The 21,170-nt window shown below is 40.8% G+C and overlaps 1 protein-coding gene across 2 annotated transcripts; it reads left to right on the top strand.

Annotated features, from left to right (window-relative positions):
• The first annotated feature begins 2,376 nt into the window (after nucleotides 1-2,376).
• On the top strand, nucleotides 2,377-17,778 carry VPS37B (VPS37B subunit of ESCRT-I). Of its 2 annotated transcripts, XM_069794781.1 has the most exons (5): nucleotides 2,421-2,529; nucleotides 8,638-8,926; nucleotides 11,427-11,598; nucleotides 12,248-12,330; nucleotides 13,455-17,778. In XM_069794781.1, the coding sequence occupies exons 2-5, from the start codon at nucleotides 8,912-8,914 to the stop codon at nucleotides 13,953-13,955; spliced, it is 771 nt and encodes a 256-aa protein (XP_069650882.1). In that variant the 5' UTR covers nucleotides 2,421-2,529; nucleotides 8,638-8,911; the 3' UTR covers nucleotides 13,956-17,778. The 2 variants fall into 2 exon arrangements, with proteins under 2 accessions (XP_069650881.1, XP_069650882.1); XM_069794780.1 differs by lacking the exon at nucleotides 8,638-8,926 and having other exon boundaries at nucleotides 2,377-2,529.
• The last annotated feature ends 3,392 nt before the right edge of the window (nucleotides 17,779-21,170 follow it).

The following is a 21,170-nucleotide window of genomic DNA, read 5'->3' as shown; positions in this document are numbered from 1 at the left end:
CTGAGCAGTTGTTATTATTCCTCTTTTTAAGCAAAAAGCACTGTGGTTGAAGGAAGCTGAGAACACTCAGGATCACACAGAAAGGCAGCGGTAAAACTAGATTTACAACATGAAGCTGAGTCAGACTCTTCTAAACCGTGCCCCCCCCCCCCCCCCAAATTATTTACCTATGCTGTGAAGTTAAAATCACTGACGTTCTTGGGAAGAAAGGGCTGCTTTTAATCCCTCAACTAATTCCTCTAGTTGTGTTTGTGTGTGTATGTTTGCATGTGCAGATTTACAATCCAGTTTAACACAAGGGTGTAACTCTGTCTTTTTGATGGTCATGTGCACATATGGTATATGATATCATGTTGGCATGGCAACTATCTACTGGTTTTAAATAACAAGGTCGGGCTGTAGTGGCCATGCAAACCCATGTCACTGCCACGGGATACAGCTGCTTACTCATCTGTGCTCCAAGCAGAGCACCCCGCACAAGCTGGAGTTCAGCACATACCACAGCAACAGGCAGGTCCGTCGAGGTGGATGAGTGGACGCATACCCGTATCACTAATCACCTTCTCCCCACCCTAAGCAAGCTTAGCTCAGCTTCCTGCTGCACAAATGTCTCGCTCTTACCTGCCTCTGAATACACCTGGTTTGCATCATGGTTGTACAGTGTCTCTGCACTAGGCAGCCAGAAGGCCAGGAAGCCTTCCCCTAGCAGTGTCACATTGTTGGTTTTTATTACCTGTGGCTAGTAATGACGGAGGGGGCTCTTAGGGGAGTGAGAGGCATGGGGAGCTGAGTTTAGTTGTAGGACAAAAGAACATATAGCTGTCATGTCTTCATTCAGTTCTGCCAGGAAGCATTAGGTCAATTCCTGAACGTGACTGTTAACATCATTATATTTTAATAGCATTACATCAGAGATTGACTCAGTTCACTATATTGATTTTTTTTTTCTAGTTAGATCAAAAATGTCAACTACAGAGGAGAATGACCATGTGGCCATTCCCTACCCTGTTCCTTTGGCTCTTGTGCTGGTCGTGGTTCCCTCTCTGGTGTTACACACATGGAAACAAGCACACCCACGCCCACGATCCCTTAGGTACAAAAGCAGGCCAGAAAGGTGGTGCATGCCTAGGGATGCATACAACTTAGGCTATGTTAATGCAATTAATTGTTTGCAGGCATAATTGTCTTTATCAGCTATGCTAACATCGGTAGTAAATGGGAAGCTACTGCTCCAAAGTGTTACCAGAGAGTGCCTAGTCAAGTGTTGGTGACTTAATAGATACAAATCAGAAGAACAAAATGTAGCTACGATGTTTTAATTGATGCAGAACTTTTGCTACATTACATTTCAAAAGTATTTAAATTCACCATAAAATACAGCTTTGATAGCAAGATCATTTCTTGACCTTCACTCTTGAAGAAGAAAGTGCTTAAGATGGACAAAAAGACCTAGCACCAAAGCTTGGCAAGATACAATTTTTAGCTATTTTTAACCTAAATAGGTATTCAGCCTAGGCTTGAGAACAATAATGCAGTCACTCTTCTGAGATTTACTGTAGCCAAGCCCCAACCTGGTAAGGAAGTGCACGTTAAATACTTCTACTGATTTTCCTTCCTAATTTACAGCTGTGCAGTTATAAACAAAAGGAGAACACGAGTGCCTACAATACTTCCAGGCAGGAGCATTGTAACTGGTTGTATCTGGTGCTGATGTGGAGGCTCAGAGCTCAGCTCTTCATGTCTTCCAGGGCACGGGACAGAGTCCACTCCCCGTGCGGGTCCGAGGCCAGCAGCATTAACTGTGAAATGGAACCGCTGAGCCCCAGCCATCCCAGCGAGGCGTTTGACCTCTCCGCTATTGCAGCAGCCACCATCCCTCGGGACACCGAGGGCCTCGAGCACCGGGCGGCATCACATGAGCGAGGCAGACAAAGCACGCTCTGTGAGGGGCTCCACGGCCGCGACGAGGCCCCGTGTCCTTAGGAAATGCTACTTGGCCTCCCTCAGTGGGCAACCTTGACCAGGCCAGGCTCCGCCATCCCGGGACCCTTCTCCTGCCCTGCTTCGGGCCTGGGGGATGTGACCCCATGGGGGGCTTCATCCAACACACAGACCCCTAGACTGACTCCCCCATAGCCCCCCTCTCCCCCCCCCCCCGGTCGCCTCAGGCGCCGAGGGCCCCCCCCCCAGCCCCCTTTGGTACCGTCCACCAGGGCCCCCCGCCACCCCCCTGCCACCCAGCCCCCCTTGGTACGCCCCGCCCTGCGCGCTGCCGCCCCGCCCCCCCGGCAGGGGGCGCCGAGGGCGGTGCCCACCCCGGGCCGGGGCGACACCTCCGCGGCACTTCCGGTTGGCGGCGGCGGCGGCGGGAGCGGGAGCGGGAGCGGGGTCGGGGGGAGCAGGGCCGGGCCGGGCCGGGCCGGGATGGCGCTGGACGTGCGGCGCCTGGAGGCGCTGAGCCTGCAGGAGCTCAGCGCGCTGCTGGACGACGAGGACCAGCTACAGGACATGGCCCGCGAGATGGAAGAGGTGAGGGGCGCCCGCGTAGCCCCCCCCGCCCGGGCCGAGGCCTCCCCTCGGGCCGCCGCCCCCCCCCAGCTCGCCGGGGCGCTCCCCGCGGGGCCCCGCGGCTCGGGGCTCGCTGTCTCGCCGCCTCCATGACCACTTGCTATTTGGGGGGTGTTAATGACCGCCCCACCACCACCCCCACCCCCCCCGGCGCAGGTGACTCCCTCCTCCCGGCCCTGCTCGGGGGTCACGGCTCCGCCATGGAGTGGCCGGTAAATAAGGAGCCCCTGTGCTACGGGAAGCGCTGCCTGCCCCTCTTCCTCCCCCTCTTCCTCCCGGCCTTTTGTCTGCTGGCCCTCGGTACGGGGGGGGGGTCTGTGCCCGGGCACTTCTGCCGGGCGCTGGGTGCCAGAGGAGGGGGGCTGAGGGCTCGCCGTGCTGAAAATGCTCGGTTTGTACTAAATTAGGAGACACTGACGAACCGGAGGTGGGATCAGTTTTTCCATTAATACAGCCCTTGTTTTGTGCTTTGGCCACGATGAAGGATTTTGTCAGGGTGAAGTCGGTCCTATTTGTGGTCTCGATCTCAGCGCAACTTTAATTCAAAACAATATGAAAGAGATTTCTGTGTGCCCGAGTTGGTATGCCGGGTGCAGTGAAGGCTGTCAGGCTTTCTGGTGCTTGTTTTGCCTAGTTGAAATGTCTTTGTCAGTGTACCAGACTCTAAGCTGTGCTTTTGGACCTACGCTTATTAAAACAAAATAGAAGCCTCTTTTCTTCCTGCTGCTGTGATTGTCTTTTACTGGTTTTTCTGTATGCCAGTGGACACTGTGTGTTACAATTCTGATAGGAGACTGTTCCAGGTTTATTTGACCACACATGTGCCTGAAAGACTCTGTGTAGTCAGCTAACAACAAATAAGACGAAACCGTTTATGTGAAAACTTTAAAAGAAAGAAATGTGCTCTACTTTTCTGGGTCTTGATTTATTGGTTTGGGGTCTTTTTTAAATTAGAGGACAAAACCCCAGGAAAAAGGAAAAAAAAGTGTCAATGTATTCTAGAGAAAGAAGCTTAGTTTATTAAGTAAAATCAATTACAATTGCTTTCCCTCAAAGTAAGTATTCCTGCCCTTTTGGTACTTCAGAGGAAGTTGTTTTGTATCACCTCAAACCAAATTGTCAAAGTATTACAGATGAAGAGGCCGAGATAAGAAGGTGTCCTAGGCAATTTACGTGCTGCATTATGCAAGAATTTGTATTTTGAACTTTGTGTAAATAGATTTGCGAGAGGGGGGCAGGCATAATAGCGTTTCATATGAGCTTATATTTTGAGAATTTAAACTGCTGAAGAAACAGATATTGCTGTGATAAGTAAAGCATGCAGAGATCTTAGAGGCACCATGGTTTACTGGGGGGCAGGGGTACCCTTCATATAAAAACTAAATATTTAAGGAAAGTCAACAGGTTATAAAGGGCTTAACTTTGTAAAGATATAAATGGGTGCAGTATTGCTAGTTTCAGTGTGACCTCTGACAAGGTACATGAGCAGAAGGCCTGGGTCAGTAGGCTCTTTTTTTATTACTTATTTGTCAATACGTGCTTAAGAGTGTAGGTCAAAAGTGACAGAAAACTTCATGACCTTGGTAGAAAAGATCTTCTTTTACTGCAGAACTAGACCATATTCTCAATTTGACCCTCTGGTTTTCCTCTTTAGTTGGCAACAGAAGGCTTTTAAATTGTAGAGTGAAGTTCTCTGGGCCTGAGGGAATATTTTGTGGTGTTTGGAAAGTGCGGCTAGGTTTGAAGGTATTCAAGCTGTGTGGAAGTACGGCTATGCTACTGTCTGGTATAATCCTCTTTTATTGTGTGCAGAGGGTTTTACTAGAGTCTGTTCAACTAGAAATGCATTTACCCACCTTGGAAGGAATTGGCCATGCTTGAATACTTCTTCCTCATTCTGGTTTTGCCTCCACTGAATTGTTTACTGCTTGAGTTTGTGCTATTGAGTCCTGAGTTTTTACTCTGAAGTATGTCGCAGGAAGAGCGAGAGAGAGTGAAATCCTGAACATTAAGGAGGACCCATGTGACTTCATTGCTGCTTGTGTAGGTATTTGGTTGCCAGTCTGTATGTATCTAGGTTGCAGGGTTATTCCAAAGTCCTTAGATTTGTAATTTCATTGTGGCATGCCAATTAAATCATGATTCCTGAGTCACTTCTCTGAGGTCACTTGTATTTTCAGTGGCAAAGTTGGCTAAAGCTGATTATTCCGTAATTGAAAAAAACCTTTGTTCTCCTTGTTGCAAGGGAAACCCAGCTCAAAACCCAATGTTTTGTTCACAGAGAAGAGGGTTTGGAAAACCACTTGGCTTTCTTGCGAATAGCTAAAAATAGGCACCTTCCAGCCTTAAAGGGAATGTATTCCTATGCAGCATTTGAGCAGGATTTGTCTGTGTCATTGTGGGTGTGTGTATATATATCTGTGTGTGTGTGCTCACGCGCACATTCATATTTCGCTGAGGTAACGTGCATATACAGTGTCCTTCACACTCTATCCCCAGGTATGTGAAAATGTGGCATCAAAGAGCTAGGCTGCTGCTTTTTCTGTCTGTACGGTTGTTTTTGAAGCCTCTGGGCTTTTAGCGCTTGAACAACGAACATCTTGTCTGATAGAAAGAGGAAGGAAACCAATTGTCTGGTACTCCTAGTCTTTTAAAATTGAGGTGTTTTTTTTTATAATCCTTTGAGGTTAATATCTGTAGTACATCTACAGTATTCATCTTCATGAAATAAAAGTACATTGTTTATAAAAATCAATCTTGGTGTGATAACTCTAAACAGCACAGATGGGAGAATTTGTGACCTGATACTGGTGGTAGCTCAATGGATTTCTCCTGTGAAAATGAGTTTTCTTTTTATCTACTGGAACATCACTTTAGTAACAGTGCAACATTGTGTTACTGCTGAAGTTCTACTGCCAAAAATTATTTGCTCTTCAAGACCTTAATTATATGAAATCAAGAAATCAGAAATGTATTGCCTTCCCCTCATTCCAGGATTTCAGAGTACACTGGCAAGCACAGAACGGGTTTTCAAGTGTAGTCCTTTTCTCAAAAGCTGATTGAAAAGATCGGGCAGTGCAGAAACTCCAAGTTAAAACTGTGTGAATGCATGCCCAGATTTCTTGGATTCCCACTCCTGTCCTAAAACCACATTGTGCAAGTGGTTATGTTCTTGTTTGCCAAACATGAAATTTAGTTACAAAGTTAGGAATTAGACTTGGTGACAACTACAGGTTTTTGTCTTCCAGCTAAGCATCAAATGAGTAACCTGCCTGTGCCTGATGAGTGCAAATTGCAGTTCTGGGTGTCTCTCTCCTCTGCCGTAAATGTTTAGGAATTGCAAATTTCCTTTTAATCTTTATTTTGTCATTTTTAAAGCTAGTACTTAGGTAGTCAGAAGATCTAAATTTAGAAAATCTAATTACTTTGGAATATGTATTAATATTTATTACAGATGTTGTTAGAGGGTGTATTATCCTTCACTAGTGCTTGATGAAAAGCACTCTTAAGTCTTCTTCCGTAAAAGAAGTCTCTATTCTCCTACTCTGCACCTGTCAGCTCCTGTTTCAGGGGTTAATTTGACACTCCAAATGTGCATGGTTATACTTCCGCAGTGTGACTGTGTATTTTATTCCTAATTTACAAGTATGTTTAAGTGAAAGAATATGGGAATGATAAAGGCTAGAGCAAGACCAGAGAAACCTAAAACTAACATGGGTGTATGCTATGTATAAAGCAATTAAATGGTGCCACATAAAACTTCTTTTTTATTTATAGCTCCTTAAGAGACTTTTTCTGCAAAGTACTGAGAGACTACTTGCCACGGTGCTTGCCAAAGTAAGCTTATAATTATAGCAGCACTTGATGGACTTTGTGGGTAGTTGGGATTTCGGTTGCTCAGACTGAATCTCAGGAGGCATCTCATCTGGAATTGTTCTTCTGGGAACATGCTTTTGGACGAACAGCAGTGACGCTTCTCAGAGAGGTTTTGCCCAAATAACTCTTGCTGCAAACCGTTACTTGGGAGTAAATAAAGAGTAAAAATGTTGCTAAGCTAGTACTAACTTCTGTTTTAATTTTATCCAGCATTTTTGTTCTTTTTTTTAAAGTGGGATGAATGAAGCTGCAGTTGGATGAAAGTAGTAGAATATCAATTCCCAAAGCAGTTGCTGCTGCCTGTTCTTAGAAGTGCTTATTAAATCCTTGAGTAAAATTATTCAAATTATTTCTGTTAAAGAAACTTGCTTTTTAAGCACCTTAAGTTCTGGAGCGCTGCTAAATCACGATTTTTGTCTTTAATAACTTCTGTGTGTCCATGGCTTCATTTTTTTGCAGTGTCCGCAACTTAGTTTGAGTGGTCTACTCAGTGGTGAGCAATCCTTCTGCCATTAAAATCCTTTTATAAGCAGCTCGGTATCATCACCCCATTTGTCCCATTCAGAATTCATAGTGAGAGCTTAGCAGTTAAAGAGAACATATGTGTTTTTTTTTTTAATATTGTGCTTTCTCGTTATGTCTCGTGATTCTGACTGGTATTTCTCATCTGTTTTCAGATTAATGTTACCTGCGCATTGAAGTGTTCATGACCTCAATAGTCTTGTTAGCAGTTCTGCTAGAGTTGCATGCTGCTTGCTTATTTCTCTTTACTTTTTTTCACTGCGCTTCAGTAGGCAGGTGAACATCTGATACAGTAGCAGTTCCCTGCTAATACACATTTTTGTCACACAACATATCTGACAACAAAATAACTTCTATTGGATTTATTCCTTGGTTGGCTATTGTCTTGGGCTTGTGGAAAGCTGTGAATGGATGCTGAAAGCATGCTTTGTGCTGCACTGATAATCTTAATAGACTGGTCATGCTGTACTGTGTTTTGACCCTTGGATGATTTTGCAACTTTTTTGTTGTTTTAAATTAGTGGGTTTTAGAAGTTTTTCTATAGGGCTTTTCAGGCTAACTTCACAGTGTTTGTTTTTCTGATTCCTTGAATTAACTTCTAAATGCAGTGGAACAGTTACAGAAAAGTTTGTGACGCGGACCTTAACATCAGTGCCAGAGATTATTCTGGTTTGTAAAATTGTGACTGTATTCAAGTTGCATTGCTTTGGGCTTATATCTGTTCTGGTTTTTGTGAAATAGAATTCACTCATTCCACAGATTTCAAACTTTTTTCAGTGACATGAAGCATTTAAATGTCCTGAACAGGTGGATGGGTCTTCACCAGCTCCTCCTTAAGTTTCATTTAACATCATTCCTAAGTTTACTTTGTATTTGAGGAACTTGTTCTTCTCATGGTTTTGAGTAAGACGCAAATTGAGTTTCTCGTCTCTTCAGGTGTCCATTTTTTAAAGAAATTTGACACAGACTAATGCTGGAAGTGAAGATTTCAAGAGTGATACTTGAATTGATCATTAAATGTCAGTCATGTTTTTTGTTCAACTTCTGTAGAAAAAATGCGCCCTTCTTAGAAGTGCTATAATACGGAAAAAGTTGAGTCATTAAGTCTTGTATAATTTCAAGCCCTGTAACTTAAAGTGCAATTATGAATACCTTAACTTTTTTCAGTTTTAAAACAAGTATTTTTAAGACTTTTGCTTAAGTTTAGACTAGTCTACAGTTGCTATATATCATATACTAAGGACAGGAAGGGATGTCACTGTGTTGGATTTAGGTAGGTCATAATATTAATTATTTTTTTTCTTATTTTACAAGTCAGGTACATCATGTCATGCTGATATTTATTCATCTTTACACATTTGAAATTATTTAAAAGTAAAGTTATTCAGAAAATTATTGTAGAAAGTTAGGCATTTGCTTCCTCTTTCTCCCTATTCCTGTTGAGAGACATTATGATACTTGAGGCAGGAGAGTCATTTAGAAGTAGTGTTTAAAAACACCACAAAAGCCTCATCTGACTTAAGGAAGCTTTTTCTGTTATTCTGTCTGTTTACCTGGAGTTCTTCCTTCTCCTCTTTCTTATATATGATTTCAGTAAAAGGTTCTTTTTCCTGGGATTTGTGCTCTTGAAAGGTTTACAGGTTTGTGTCCCCTGGCTTTTTTTCTCTCTAGAGGAAATGTACCTGTTCTTCATCCTGAAGAAGGATCAAAGTTCACTCATAAAACTGGTCTTCCCAGACTGACTGTGCAACTGCTTTGAAATGAGAATATCAGCCTTACAAGCAGTGAAAATACAATCACCAGATCAAATTGAAGTCGCTTGAAGGAAGTACTTTCCTCATTAAAATGGTGAAAGAGGAGAGGCATCAGAAACCATGAATCTTTTTGCACGCAATCTTCTTTGGCTGGCAGTTCAGAAGACAGCTAGTTAACAAAGCTTGCCGTGATGGCAGGTGATTTGGTAAGAAGCTGGATGCCAGTAATTAAGCAATTAAATTGTGTGTATTTTAGTTCCCTTCATAACTGTTAGAAAAAAAATGTAAAATAGGGGGACTTAGGCTTTCAGAAAACAACTGTCTTAACAGCATTGGATCACATGAGAAGAAACTAATGGAGGCAACCAGTTTAATTAACGTTATTTTGCATTGGATTCAAAAGTGAGAAGAGAGGATTTTCTTTTTATTCTTGGAAAGGATTCAAGTTGAACACAAGCATAGGGCTGGAAGCTTGTTTAGGCTTGATGTGAGAATCTTGAGAAGACAAAACAATATCGCAAGTACAGTTTCTCTGATTTTCACAATTTGGAATAGAATTTCATTTTGATTGAATGAATTTAGGACTCAGCATTATCCTTGACTTGATTTTTTTTTAAAGTGGTTTAGCAAGAACAGGGTGAAACAGAGTAAAACTTAGGTATTTGAGGAGCAATATCTGGTGACAAAGATATATTTAAGTAACATTAAGCCAGTTTTGAATTTAGTAGATTAAAGTAGTGTATAAATATTTCAAAAGGAAGTAGTTGCTTTCAAAGACACTGTTGCTACGCTTGGAAAATATTTTTACCTCATGAACCCAGTTTTGTGCTCAGACTGCCAAGAACACCTGAATTCTGATCCTGTCCCTTCTGGGTCTTTTACGTAGCTCATTTGGGTTTCCTCTTTTCCTGTTTCTGAGGTGTGGCTCTCCTATATCCACCCATGAGTTCGAAAGGAAGAAAGCACTGTACTCTTCATGTTTGCTCTGGATTCTGTGCAACTGTCCATAAATAAGATCTGTTACAGCTAAACAGGGATGATGTGGGCTAGAAGGGGCATATTAATGTAGGAGGTCGCAAAAAATGTACCAAATGTTTCATTGATTTTGAAGGCAGCCTAATAGAATCAGGCTGTTGTGCCATGGGAAAACTATCCCACTTGTTGATTCAGACTGAAAATCTGAAATCGGATCCCTTGGGTTTGTTTTTTTTTTTTCCTTTTGATGTCTGAATATTTTAATGAATCTAATGTGACATCCAGGGCAGACTTCCCCAAACACTTAGCTTTCCCAAAGCTCATGAAGACTGTCTTGATAAAATTGTGTGCATGTGTGTGTATGAGCAAACTCGGAATCTTGCTGAATCTTAGTTTTGTGAGAATTGTCATATGTTCTTTAGGAACAATGTCTTCGGGCTAGGATATGTTAAGCAGAAGGATTAAACTGAAAAACAAGCTTTTGGCATTAATCCAGGGTTGATTTAACATAGTTGGGGAAGAATATTCTGGAGAAGGAACAGTAATGATGCAGTCCTTGTTTTTTGCATTTTAATAAGATAAGGGATGACGTTCTTCTGCAGTCTTACTGCATCTTACTGCTGGGATTCAAAGATATTTTTTTTTTTTTTAAGAGCAACTGTTGCTTTATCTGTCAGCAGTCATTATGAAGGAATAGTAAGGGTGGTGTGTGAGGTGGGGATGAAGAAGCATCTATGTTAAATAATGGGTAAGAATTCGTACAAAGCTCCTTCAGGTAGCAGGGCGTGAATGTAAAAATCTGATCTCAAAAAGCTGTGACAACCAACAGGTCAGACCTCACATAAATTTGTGACGGGAATTAGAAGAAATTCGGGTGACATAAACTGTGCTCCTCTGCCACTTAGCAGAAATGTCTAAGGGAGTGCCCAAAGACTGCTCTCTACACAGTAAGCACTACCGTGCTGCTGAAACCTGCCTCTTGCAGGCAGTTTAGCGCAGCAGGAACCAGGTTCCTGTTCTGAGCAGGCAAAAGCTGTTCTGCCTGCAGGAGCGTTCACGGGCATCTCTGCCCCTGCTCAAAGGAGCAGGGTTCTTCGAGTCCTTTCCCACAACACAAACTCTTTGAGTAACTATCATTTCCAGCTTGGAGAAGAAAACTGTTTAATGAGCTCTCTGCTGCATGTGGAAAAAAATGTGCAGGAAAGTGACTTCAGGTCAGTATTAATTCCTGTTTAGAAAGTGATTCATTCACAGGTGCTCACAGCTGAAAGAAGAGATCCTTATTCTCAGTGCAATTCCTCTGAAGGTCTTTCCCCCATGAGCTTCAACAGTCCATTGTCATTTTAGATGATTTCATCATGCTGTTTGCGGCATAGACCTTCTTATTCCTTCTAGATGATACACTAGTAAAATAGTATATTAGTAGAGCAGTAAAAATACAGCTTGTGAGAAAGGATTTTGTGTAGCAGAAAAAAGAGATCGTGGGAAAAGAGCGCAACAGCTGAACCTGACCATGCCCACCAAAACAGTAGACATTCCCACTGTTCATAGAAAGTCCAAAAGTATTGTTATTAGTTGCAGGTCCAATACCATAGTACTAATTTTTAGAGAGCTTACTTTTGTTGTTTATTTAGAAGTTTTGAAATTCTCATATTGTCTAAATAACCGTTAGTCTTAATTAATATCTTCACTGACATTTCATGCACCTTTATTTTATTTTTTTATTTCCAGGCCCAAAATGTTCAACACAGCAAAGACATGACTCTTGCCAGCAACCGCAGTCTGGCAGAAGGCAATCTTTTGTACCAGCCAAAGTTGGAGTCTTTGAAATCAAATTTGACTGAAAAATATCAAGAGCTGCAAGTTCTTTTTGAAGCATACCAGATAAAGAAAACAAAACTAGGTAACATTTTCTGTTGACAGTTATGATTTGCTGTTTTCTAAGTGAATGTAAATCTGTTGCACGTTTTTTGTTTGGTTTTTGGTGTCTCGTTTTTAGCTGTGTGAATTGGGGTATAAATTGAAATGTCATTCTCATGTAGTTCTGAAATAGATCATGCTCTAATGATTTATTAAGTATCTGTTACACCTAGTAACAGATACTGTGGATTCTTTCTATTGCTGTGTGGTTACCTACCTGTTGTTGACCTGCTCTTATCTAAATGATCAAATTCGTTTACCTTGCTAAAAAGCAAAAAATAATTTGAATTTTCAGTGATTAATCATAAATCAAACAGAATATTGCATTTAACTTTCTGATTTCATACTGAATTATGAAGTATTGTACCTCTGGTACTACACTTGCTGAAGTGCTTTGTCTTTCAATATTGTAAATATATCATTGTAAATAAATTTCAGCTTTTAGCACTCTGACAATATTCCTAAGCTACTTAATATATTTTCTTACTGCGGATCATCCTGTCTAGCGCAATGGAGTATGCTAGTTGTACATATGTGCCTTAGAAATTTTTACGCTTGCTGTAGTTATATAGCTTCAGTTAGAAGTCACTTAGAGCCAGCTGTTATTTACTGTTCTTTTCATGCCTTTACAGACAGACAATCCAGTAATGCTTCTCTGGAGACACTGCTAGCACTGCTTCAGACAGAGGGGGCTAAGATTGAGGAAGACACAGAGGTAATGACAGTACACTTCAATTCTGCCACTTACACCCATTACCGAAAACTTCCAATGTACACAGCTGCAGTGCAGTGCTGAACGTGTAATAGACTAAAGGGATATTTTTAAGAATATAGTCTGGTCTTTGCTTTGAACTTCAGTGAACAGCCATTTGGTTTCAGTGAGAATTTTTTTATCTGAGTAATTTTTTACTCTTAACATCTTTGAAGTTTAAGAGAGAAAACACTCCTTTTCAGAAGAGACAACCAGACCCTCTTAGTTCCTTGGCATTGCCTTCAAACTCATAGCATATAAATCTGGAAATTTTTTTTAATGGTGTTTGCCTGGTGTATATATATTAATGCATTACAAATGTCAATTAGTAACCTAATGAAAAACTGTGCCTGCACTGTTTCTTCTCCAGCATTTCCGGTGAAATATTCCATTATGATTTCAATGTATCTGTCTAGGTGCCAGTGGTCACCACTTGCTGTGCTTGAAGGGTGGTCTGTTTTCAGAATAGTGGAAGTTTTTGGTTTTATTTGCTGATTTGGTCATTCTCTATAACTACATAGCATGTTAGAATCAGGGAAAAAAATCTGTTTATTGGCCCTGAATTGTGATCACAAAAAGACATTCCCAGGACAAGTTGAATTTTGTAATTATATGTATGGTCACCTCTCTTAGTTATTAAACATAATTTATCTAAAGCCACAAGTAAGCATGAGTATTAAACCTGGCTTAGCAATAATCTGCCTCTCTGTACTGAGTCTTGCAGAGTTCTCGGTGTTTCTCTTGGCATTGCAAGCAGTACTGAGCTGTAACTCAGCTTAGCTGGCAATCTGGAAAGCTGTTTAACTTGATTCGTTCCCATCTCTGATGATCAGGGGAATGTTCAGAGCTAGATTCAGATGTTCTTACTGCTGTTGCTTCAGTATAAATTTAAGCAAAAATTATATTTAACTCCCAGTGCTTCTGAGTAATAACTAACTCAAAGTTCTGCTCAGAATTCCTAGTATGCCAGTCATCTTCCATATGCAAGCTGGAAAATCACAGGCAAAATTATGCTATTTTTAGGATATAAGCCATTTAGATTCTCTTGCAGTATGCCGTTTTCTGAGAGATTGTTCCATATTTGACAGAATATGGCAGAAAAATTTCTTGATGGTGAAATACCACTGGATTCCTTCATTGATGAGTACCAGAGCAAGCGTAAACTGGCTCACCTGCGACGTGTTAAAATTGAGAAGCTCCAAGAAATGGTGCTGAAGGGACAGAGACTTCCGCAGGTTCAGCCACAAGCTCAGCCGAGAGCACCTGAGACAGCACCAGCACCTCAAGATTCCTACACTTCGGATGCAAACACTCCTCCTTCAGTTGTGCCCCGACGAATACCACCCCCTCCACCTTCTTCAGTCCCAGCAGGACGCTTTCCTACTCCGTTTACTGCAGCCATGAGTTCAGGACCAGCTCTTTCTTATCCAGGTGCTCCGTATCCTCCTCTCCCGCCTCGACCAGGAGTTCAGTCTGCAAGTCAAATGCCACAGACAGGATACCCATCTCAGTTTGTACCACAGCATCCTCCAGCTCTTCCCCAAAGACCACCTCGCCTTCCACCACATCCTGGCTTTATCCTCCAGTGAATATTTTGGTGCGCCTAACTTATGTATTGGTGCTTATATTTCCTTTTCTCGCCATCAGAGACTTAATGTAGGCAATGGAAAGCCTCTGTTTTTTGCACAATAGAGTACAAAATTCGAGCTGTGGCACAGAGGTTTGCAATTGCGTTTGGTAAATGTGATTATTTTTGTTTTCAAATATCAGTGACAACTGATTTTTCTAGGAAGGTGATAAGGTCTAAATTTTGTAAATCCATCAGATTGTGAAACAACATACAGTGGATTTCCTGATGTTACAAATCGAATCACACTCTGAATTCTTTAGTGGTGGTAAATCAGCATTCTCTTCTATTCCGATGTATTCCAATTGCAGCTGAATGTATGTGTGGCAAACTGGGAGCTATTTGTCTCTCTAAAGAATTCTCTATCAGTGCCGGTGTTTGGATAGTAACAACCATATCTCAATACTGGGCAAAGAGTTGCAATGGACTGCATCAGCATCCTTTGCAGTGTGCCCACACAACGGCATTCGTGGCCAGGTGCATGACATTTTCAGACCTCACTGAGCTGAAACTCTTGAAAATGTTGTATGGATTTTAGATAGTAAAAGTTACAAGAGTTTCATTTCTACATTTCAGTTGTTACCTTAGACTTTTCATAATAAAAGTACACACTCCTCCCACTCCTAAATAGCTTGATATCCTGAAAGTCCTGGTCTCTTGAAATTAAACTAAACTGTTTGTAGAGCCAGTTTAGAGTTTTATAGAAACTTTACCAGGCATTTTTATTTCTTTGCCTATTAAGACTCTTAGGTTGGGGTTTTTTTCACCCTTGGATACAGAAGTGATTTTTTTACACAGGTGCTTAGCTTTTGATATCATGTGATTCCAGGAATCTAAGCAGGGTATTTTCTTAATCAAATACTATGTTTTCACATCATGTAACTGCCCACTTGAAGCTCCACAATTTCATTTTATCCCTCAAACTCAGTCTCTTGCTTGGCAGAACTATTTTTAACTTTCCCATTTCCTTTAGTTTTGCAGGTTTTGGCGTGCGTATCTATCTGGAATTTGCAGTTAATGTTTCTCTGCAAGCAGGCAAAACAGAAAAGCTTTTTGAACTCCATGGTGGCTGTTTGTATCTTACATAATCCATTCTTGACTTCTAATGCCACTGGAGGCGAGGCTTTTTAAGGGAGCTCAGATTTCACTCTCAGCGAGACTCTTAAAGGCTAAGGTGCAGACACATGCTGGTATTTTAATCTAGCATTGGGGGAGGCAAATCTTAGCACTTGTTGCTTGTGGAGAATGTGTCCATAAATCCATTATCAATTTTTCACATTGGCAAACAACTTTCAACTAATTCATGGTAATTTAAGAAACTCACAGTCCAGAATCTGTCACAGCCCCTGCATTATCTCAAAACATTTTCATATCATTGTCCTGGAATGCACTACATTGTTTGGAAGTCTGTACTACAAACAGCATCAGTCAAAATAGAATATCTTTTTTTTTTTTTCTTTACGTAAGGCTCTTGACTGTCCCTTGATCATTTCCTCTGGAGTGTGGTGGTTGCTAGCAAATACTAATCTGAAATTAAGCTCATAACAGGAAGCTCTCTATTCTGAAAATAGGGTTATTTGGCTTGTTTTGCCTTCTGAAGACAAAGAGCAGAAGGTTGGTCAGTGTTACTGGCATCTGAACCAATTCCCCAGTAAGTCTGGAAAGTTTCTATAGATGGGAGATTTTGTGAAGCAATGTGCATTGGATTTGTTTGCAAAGTGTGTTTTTTCTGTAATCTAGTGATGGTACAGGATGTGTTTTGTTTGTTTTTTTTTAAATAGTGTAATATCTTTTCTTGATATTATTTTCTGACTGAAGCTTCATATAAGCATGGTTAATTATGACTCGTTTCAAAGTAATTTTGCTGTGCTATTAGTGCTGGTATTTGGATGGCAACTGTTGTATCTGAATGCTAAACGTAAGTCTGCTGTAGAAATGATTTGTGTCCTAGAAAGAATTAAAGTGGGTGGGAGCTACCAGGGTGGTGACTGAGTAAAGAAATTCGTACTTCGAGCCTGCTACACAAAAACTCTAAAACACTCTCAAATTAGTTTTGCTAACATTTAATAAAAACAACCAGGTATATTTTACACTTATCAAGTGCCAACTTTTTTTCCGAGGGTTGAAAATCCTCAGAAGTGATGGAGGTGATAGATAAGTGTATTGTGAATTTGCACTGCATTTTATGTATCTAACTTTATTGGTATTAGTAGTCCAAAAATATTTTTATTACTTGTTAAATTTTCTGTCTTTTGGTAACTTTTGTGATAATATGACCTTTCAGGGATACTTTATCTAGAAACAAACTCTTGTGCAAACTAAATACAAAGCTAATGCAATTTTTCTGTCTGAAAGCAAAACAATGCATTATTGCATATGCATGTGGCTGATGTGCCTTAGGATCACTACTTGTGATTGTAATACTAGGATATTAGCATTTTTATCATTTGAATGGCCATTGCTTAACTCTAAGGGCTCTTCAAGAGCACTTTCTTTTACAAAAAAACTCACATATACTTCAGAAAAAACAAAGGCCGTATCTGCTATTTGTAAGCTTATAGTTGCCTTCACTGATGGGTAAGTTTGGACATAGATAATGTAACTAATGTGATGTTTCAGTTATAGCAATCTCATAACTGAAATCCAGCTGCTCATGGAAAACGTTTTGCCATTAATTGTGTGTGTGTGTGCACAACCTGTAAATATATACTTGACTGCTGGTAATGTTTAAGGGTAAAGGAGAAAGATGACTGCGGAAAGCTGTTTAAATCCTTTCAGAAACAAAAGTTACAAGACACTAACCTGAGTGAGTCAGGCAAGAGTTATGTTGGTGCTTTTGACCTGTTGCCCTTCAACAGCTTCTCCTGTTCTGTTATAGCTAATAAATAAATTCTGCTATGGCTAGGATGTTTAGAATCATACTAATTTGCACTGTTTATAAGATAATGAGATTAAAATGCCATAGGCAAGCTGAGAGTTGAGAGGAGGTGGCTCAGTATGCTTGCCAAAATATATATATTATAGTGTTGTCTTGAGGACTTCTAATGTCTGCTGCAAATAGCATATACTTCCCCAAAGCAATTGGAGTGGAGAAAAATCTTTTAAATAATGATGTGTAACACGGCTTTAGAGTGTTGGTAGCTTGGAAAATGCTCTCTTTGGATGGCATTACTTTTGCCAGTCTTTTGTATGCAGTTTTGTAAGTTATGACTAATTCAGTTGTATGTGGTTAGGTTGTTTGATTGATGATCAGCATTGAATGGTTCTAACTCAAGGATGAGTTTCACTGCACTTCAGTGCTGTCTCCTAGAGGAAGCGGAGTCAGTTGTTCTAGCACAGCTGGTCCACACTGGTCACCTCTGTACTGGTGACCCTGGAGGGACTATATAGAAAATAAGCTTTCCTGTGATGCCAGGAGGCAGAGCCCTGGGCACAGTCTGGTCATGGGTAACGGTTACGTTTAGTGCCCCAACTTCCACAACCTCAGTCTTGACCTCTTTTGGGACTTCTCTGCCTTCTCAAACTGGAATAATGACTTGGATACAGAGCTCAAATCAACAATTTCTTTAGCCTGAATATAGAGCTACTTGGCAAACATTGAGTTCGGAGGAGGTAGAGTCGTCCTGCACCTGAACAGTTCCTCTGTGTAATCCTGGACAGTCTAATAAAGGGGCAGTTTTATATGCCTAGCAAGTTGTGAAACGTACAGTGGATTTGTTTGCATAATAAGTCTTTCTGTAATCTACTGTGGTCTGATTTTAAATAAAATAGCCTATCTCTCTTGGTGTCGTGTTCCTATTGTGGCTTCATTTAATCATGGTGGAGTTATGTTAATGTTTTTCAATACTAGTGGTGGGTTTTATGCAGCAACATAAAACCAGTTGTAGGTGAAAGTAGAACATAAATTTGCAAGAAAATAACTTTAATTATTCATTATTAAATCTGTAATATTTATTATTAAATATCTGGTAAATAACCAGTAAATCTGGCCATGTTTTTAGTGACTGGATGTAGCGAGTCCATTTTGTATGCAGCTGATATAGGATAGGTACGCTCAGAGTAGATTCTGCATGTTGCGATCATGGCAGTGAGGTAGGTGAGCTGTCTTCCCAGGTGGAATCCCTTTGCTTTTGTTTTGGCTTCCGACAATGAGCTGGAATAGTGGAAGAGTTCAGAATCTTCACCTGGAAAAGCTGAAGGAAGGGGGAAAGCCACTTTTATTTGTTAAAAGAGGAAAAACATAGATTTCAGCCAAGACAAGTTAAGAGAAATGAGTCAACCAAAGTTGTTTAGGAATATGAGTCAGAGGACAGAAAAGACCTGATGTAATTCTCTGTGGTATCTGTCACTTTAATAGCAATGTGAAATAGAAGTCCTACTGCAGAATAACTGATAGGATATGGAAGAAAATCCCTTTTTTAATTGTCTCTTGATACGTTCCATTTGTGGTTGCTACGGAGCTTTGATAACCTTCTGCTGATGCAGAAATGGGAAAGTACAGATGAGGAAAGCTTGCTGTGCTGACTCAGGGCAGGTGGGCGAGGGAAAGGGATGGTGTTATGTAAAATCTGCAGTTCCTCAACTTGCCTCTTCTAAGAATTTGCAGAAAACACCTGTGCTTTGCAGCTTGAAGAAGGTGCATGCAAAACTTCCAAGTGCCTGTTCCGAAATGGGTTTGGATGGCCCTTCCCATGGCTCACATGCACCCAGAGATCATTCTGGATGGGATTGTTCCCTGTGCAAAGGAAAGAGAACCTTGCCAGATAGGGGATGCACATGTTGCTTGTGTGAAGGATAACAAAAAAGGCAAGTGGTATGTCAATGACACACTGGCAGTATTTCATGTGGTCTTGACTTGTCCCCTCCCTTTGCAAACTGGTTTTGGAGGCCATGCAAGCCTACACAGATCTTTCAGTAGCACTTGTTCCTGTAATTTGAGTCCTCTTCTGGTTGTATATTCATCAGCCCTGATACAAGTCTTTTACAGGTATCTCTGTTTACCTCTCCGAGACTTTGTCACTAGAAACAAGACGTGTTGCTTTGAGTTGTTTTAAGAAATTTTTGTCTCAACTGAAGTTTTAGAGAAGCCTTATTGAGACACTGGTGCCCCAGCTGACATCTTGTCCCTGAAGCAGGCTGTCCCTGGGCAGCCCATGGTGGGCTCTCAACCTCACCTGAAGGCAAATCTTTTTTCTCCGTACCTGCAGGACAAATTGCAGACTGCTGAGGCTGGAAGAGTTGCTAGTGCATTCCTTGAACCCTGGATCCTGCTGTAAGCTAAAGGGTATCTTTTAGTGCTACTTACTATCTCCAACCTGTTCAAGGGTGCTTTTTCTGCATTCTTGTAGATGATGAGTAGGAATTATTTTTTCCTTCAAAGCTAAAAATGTTTCTTCTCAACCACATAAGCTAATTCCACGCCTTGCTATGTGCCCTTAAAGTTGCACATTATTCTAGCCACCACTGCTTGGGATGGGCTAATTTCTGAGAGATTCATTACTCTTGAAAGAAGTCAACTGCATCCTACAGAGGAGGGGAGGTGACAAAGTGACTGCAGTTCTCAGCACTGGAATGAGACCACCTGGTTGAGGAAAAAATGCTGATTGTGGAGAAATGTGGAAATGTAATAATGTCCTTTGGGCTGGTGTATTAGTTGTCTCGTGCTACCAGATGTGATAGGTGGTTTGTAAGGGGAATACATGCCATCTTTGTATTTTTCTGTTTTGATGTAAACCTGCATACCTATGAGGCATCTGTTAAATGATTGCATTAGCTGATATTTCTGTATTTCCCAAGTAATTTTTCTGATGGGGTTATTCAGGAAGTACTGTTGCTAAAAATAATACTGCCCAGATGCATGCAACTTCTGGCTTAGTCACTGCTATGGGCAGGTTAGGCACAGAAGGGAAATAACCTACCTTGCAAATGGGTGGCTGCTGCTCATGGCTTTAATTAAGGGCTCTTAAAACCATACTTCTATGGAAGCTTTTTTTTACCTGACTTCCTAGAGCATGTAACAGTAGTGTTTTCTATTCGTGTGCTTGATTTCAATGGACTTTTTTTTTTTCCCAATGATCCAAGAGAGACTTGTGTTTTGTAAACTTTGCTGTCTGTAGCAATGCTGTTACTGAACTTCAGCTGCTTTGTGTGCTCATGTTCAAACTAATTTGTGGTTACTGGAGATTTGGCTGCTGAGGGAGCCAAAGGGTGGGGAAAGGAGGGGTTTGATAACAGGCTGTTTGAAAGCTGCTTCAAGAAAAAATAAATTGTACTGTACTAACCTTGGTGGAAGGTAGCAGAACATAATATTTCACAACTTTTGCTTGGTTATTTCCCATTGCTTTTGTTACAGGTGCTGAGTAAAATTTGTTCTCAGTAGCACATCAAGTTAAACATCTTCCTCTCTCCACAGATAAAATAATGGTATTTAAAAGTCATTAACAAATTGGATCCTGTATAGCAGGATGTCTTGTCAGAGTCTTAAAATAAACCTTTGCATACATAGTTTGCAGTTGTGATTTTTTTTTTTTTTTTTGGTCTGCTACAAATAGCAAATACTTTCTAAAAAGTGTAGGAGTTAAGAAAATCTTAGACTGGACAGTAAACTTAATTTTGGCATAAAAATTAATTTAGCACATGGGTTATACTTTAAGTGGGCTTTGGAGCTTGTTTTTATTTTTGCTGTTATTTTTTGAGACTTTGTATGTGCTGGCCTGGGTGGTTTTCCCTGCAGCCTCTGTAAGTATCCATTTAAGCAAATCATAGCAAAACAGCAGTGGTGTTAAACAAGTTACATTTACCCATAGCATCATTCTTAAAGCCATGTTTTACTTTATTTTTGAATTCTTTAAATATATCTGTGGCTAGACTTACAGCAGTGAGATTTTAAAAGTTAGCATTCTTGATTAATCAGTATTTCCATTATGAAATGTAATGCAGTGAGTGGTTAGGATGATGTCAGTCTCCCAGCAAATAGATCATCTTTATCACCATCTATAAATAGATGGCAAGCTATTGCAGAAAGTGCTTCCTTGTACCAAGAGAAAAGGTTTCTTAAAGAAATGAAACTCAGTATGGAGCTGGCCACAGTTGCTGCTGTATCTTGATAGATATTGTCACCCGATGTGACAGCGGTCACCCAAGGGACATGGCTGGGTAACCCTCTCCCAGCTCTCCT

Source organism: Haliaeetus albicilla, chromosome 10 (genome assembly GCF_947461875.1).
Source record: "Haliaeetus albicilla chromosome 10, bHalAlb1.1, whole genome shotgun sequence".
Taxonomy (NCBI): Eukaryota; Metazoa; Chordata; class Aves; order Accipitriformes; family Accipitridae; genus Haliaeetus; species Haliaeetus albicilla.
This window is presented reverse-complemented; position numbering and strand designations above follow the sequence as displayed.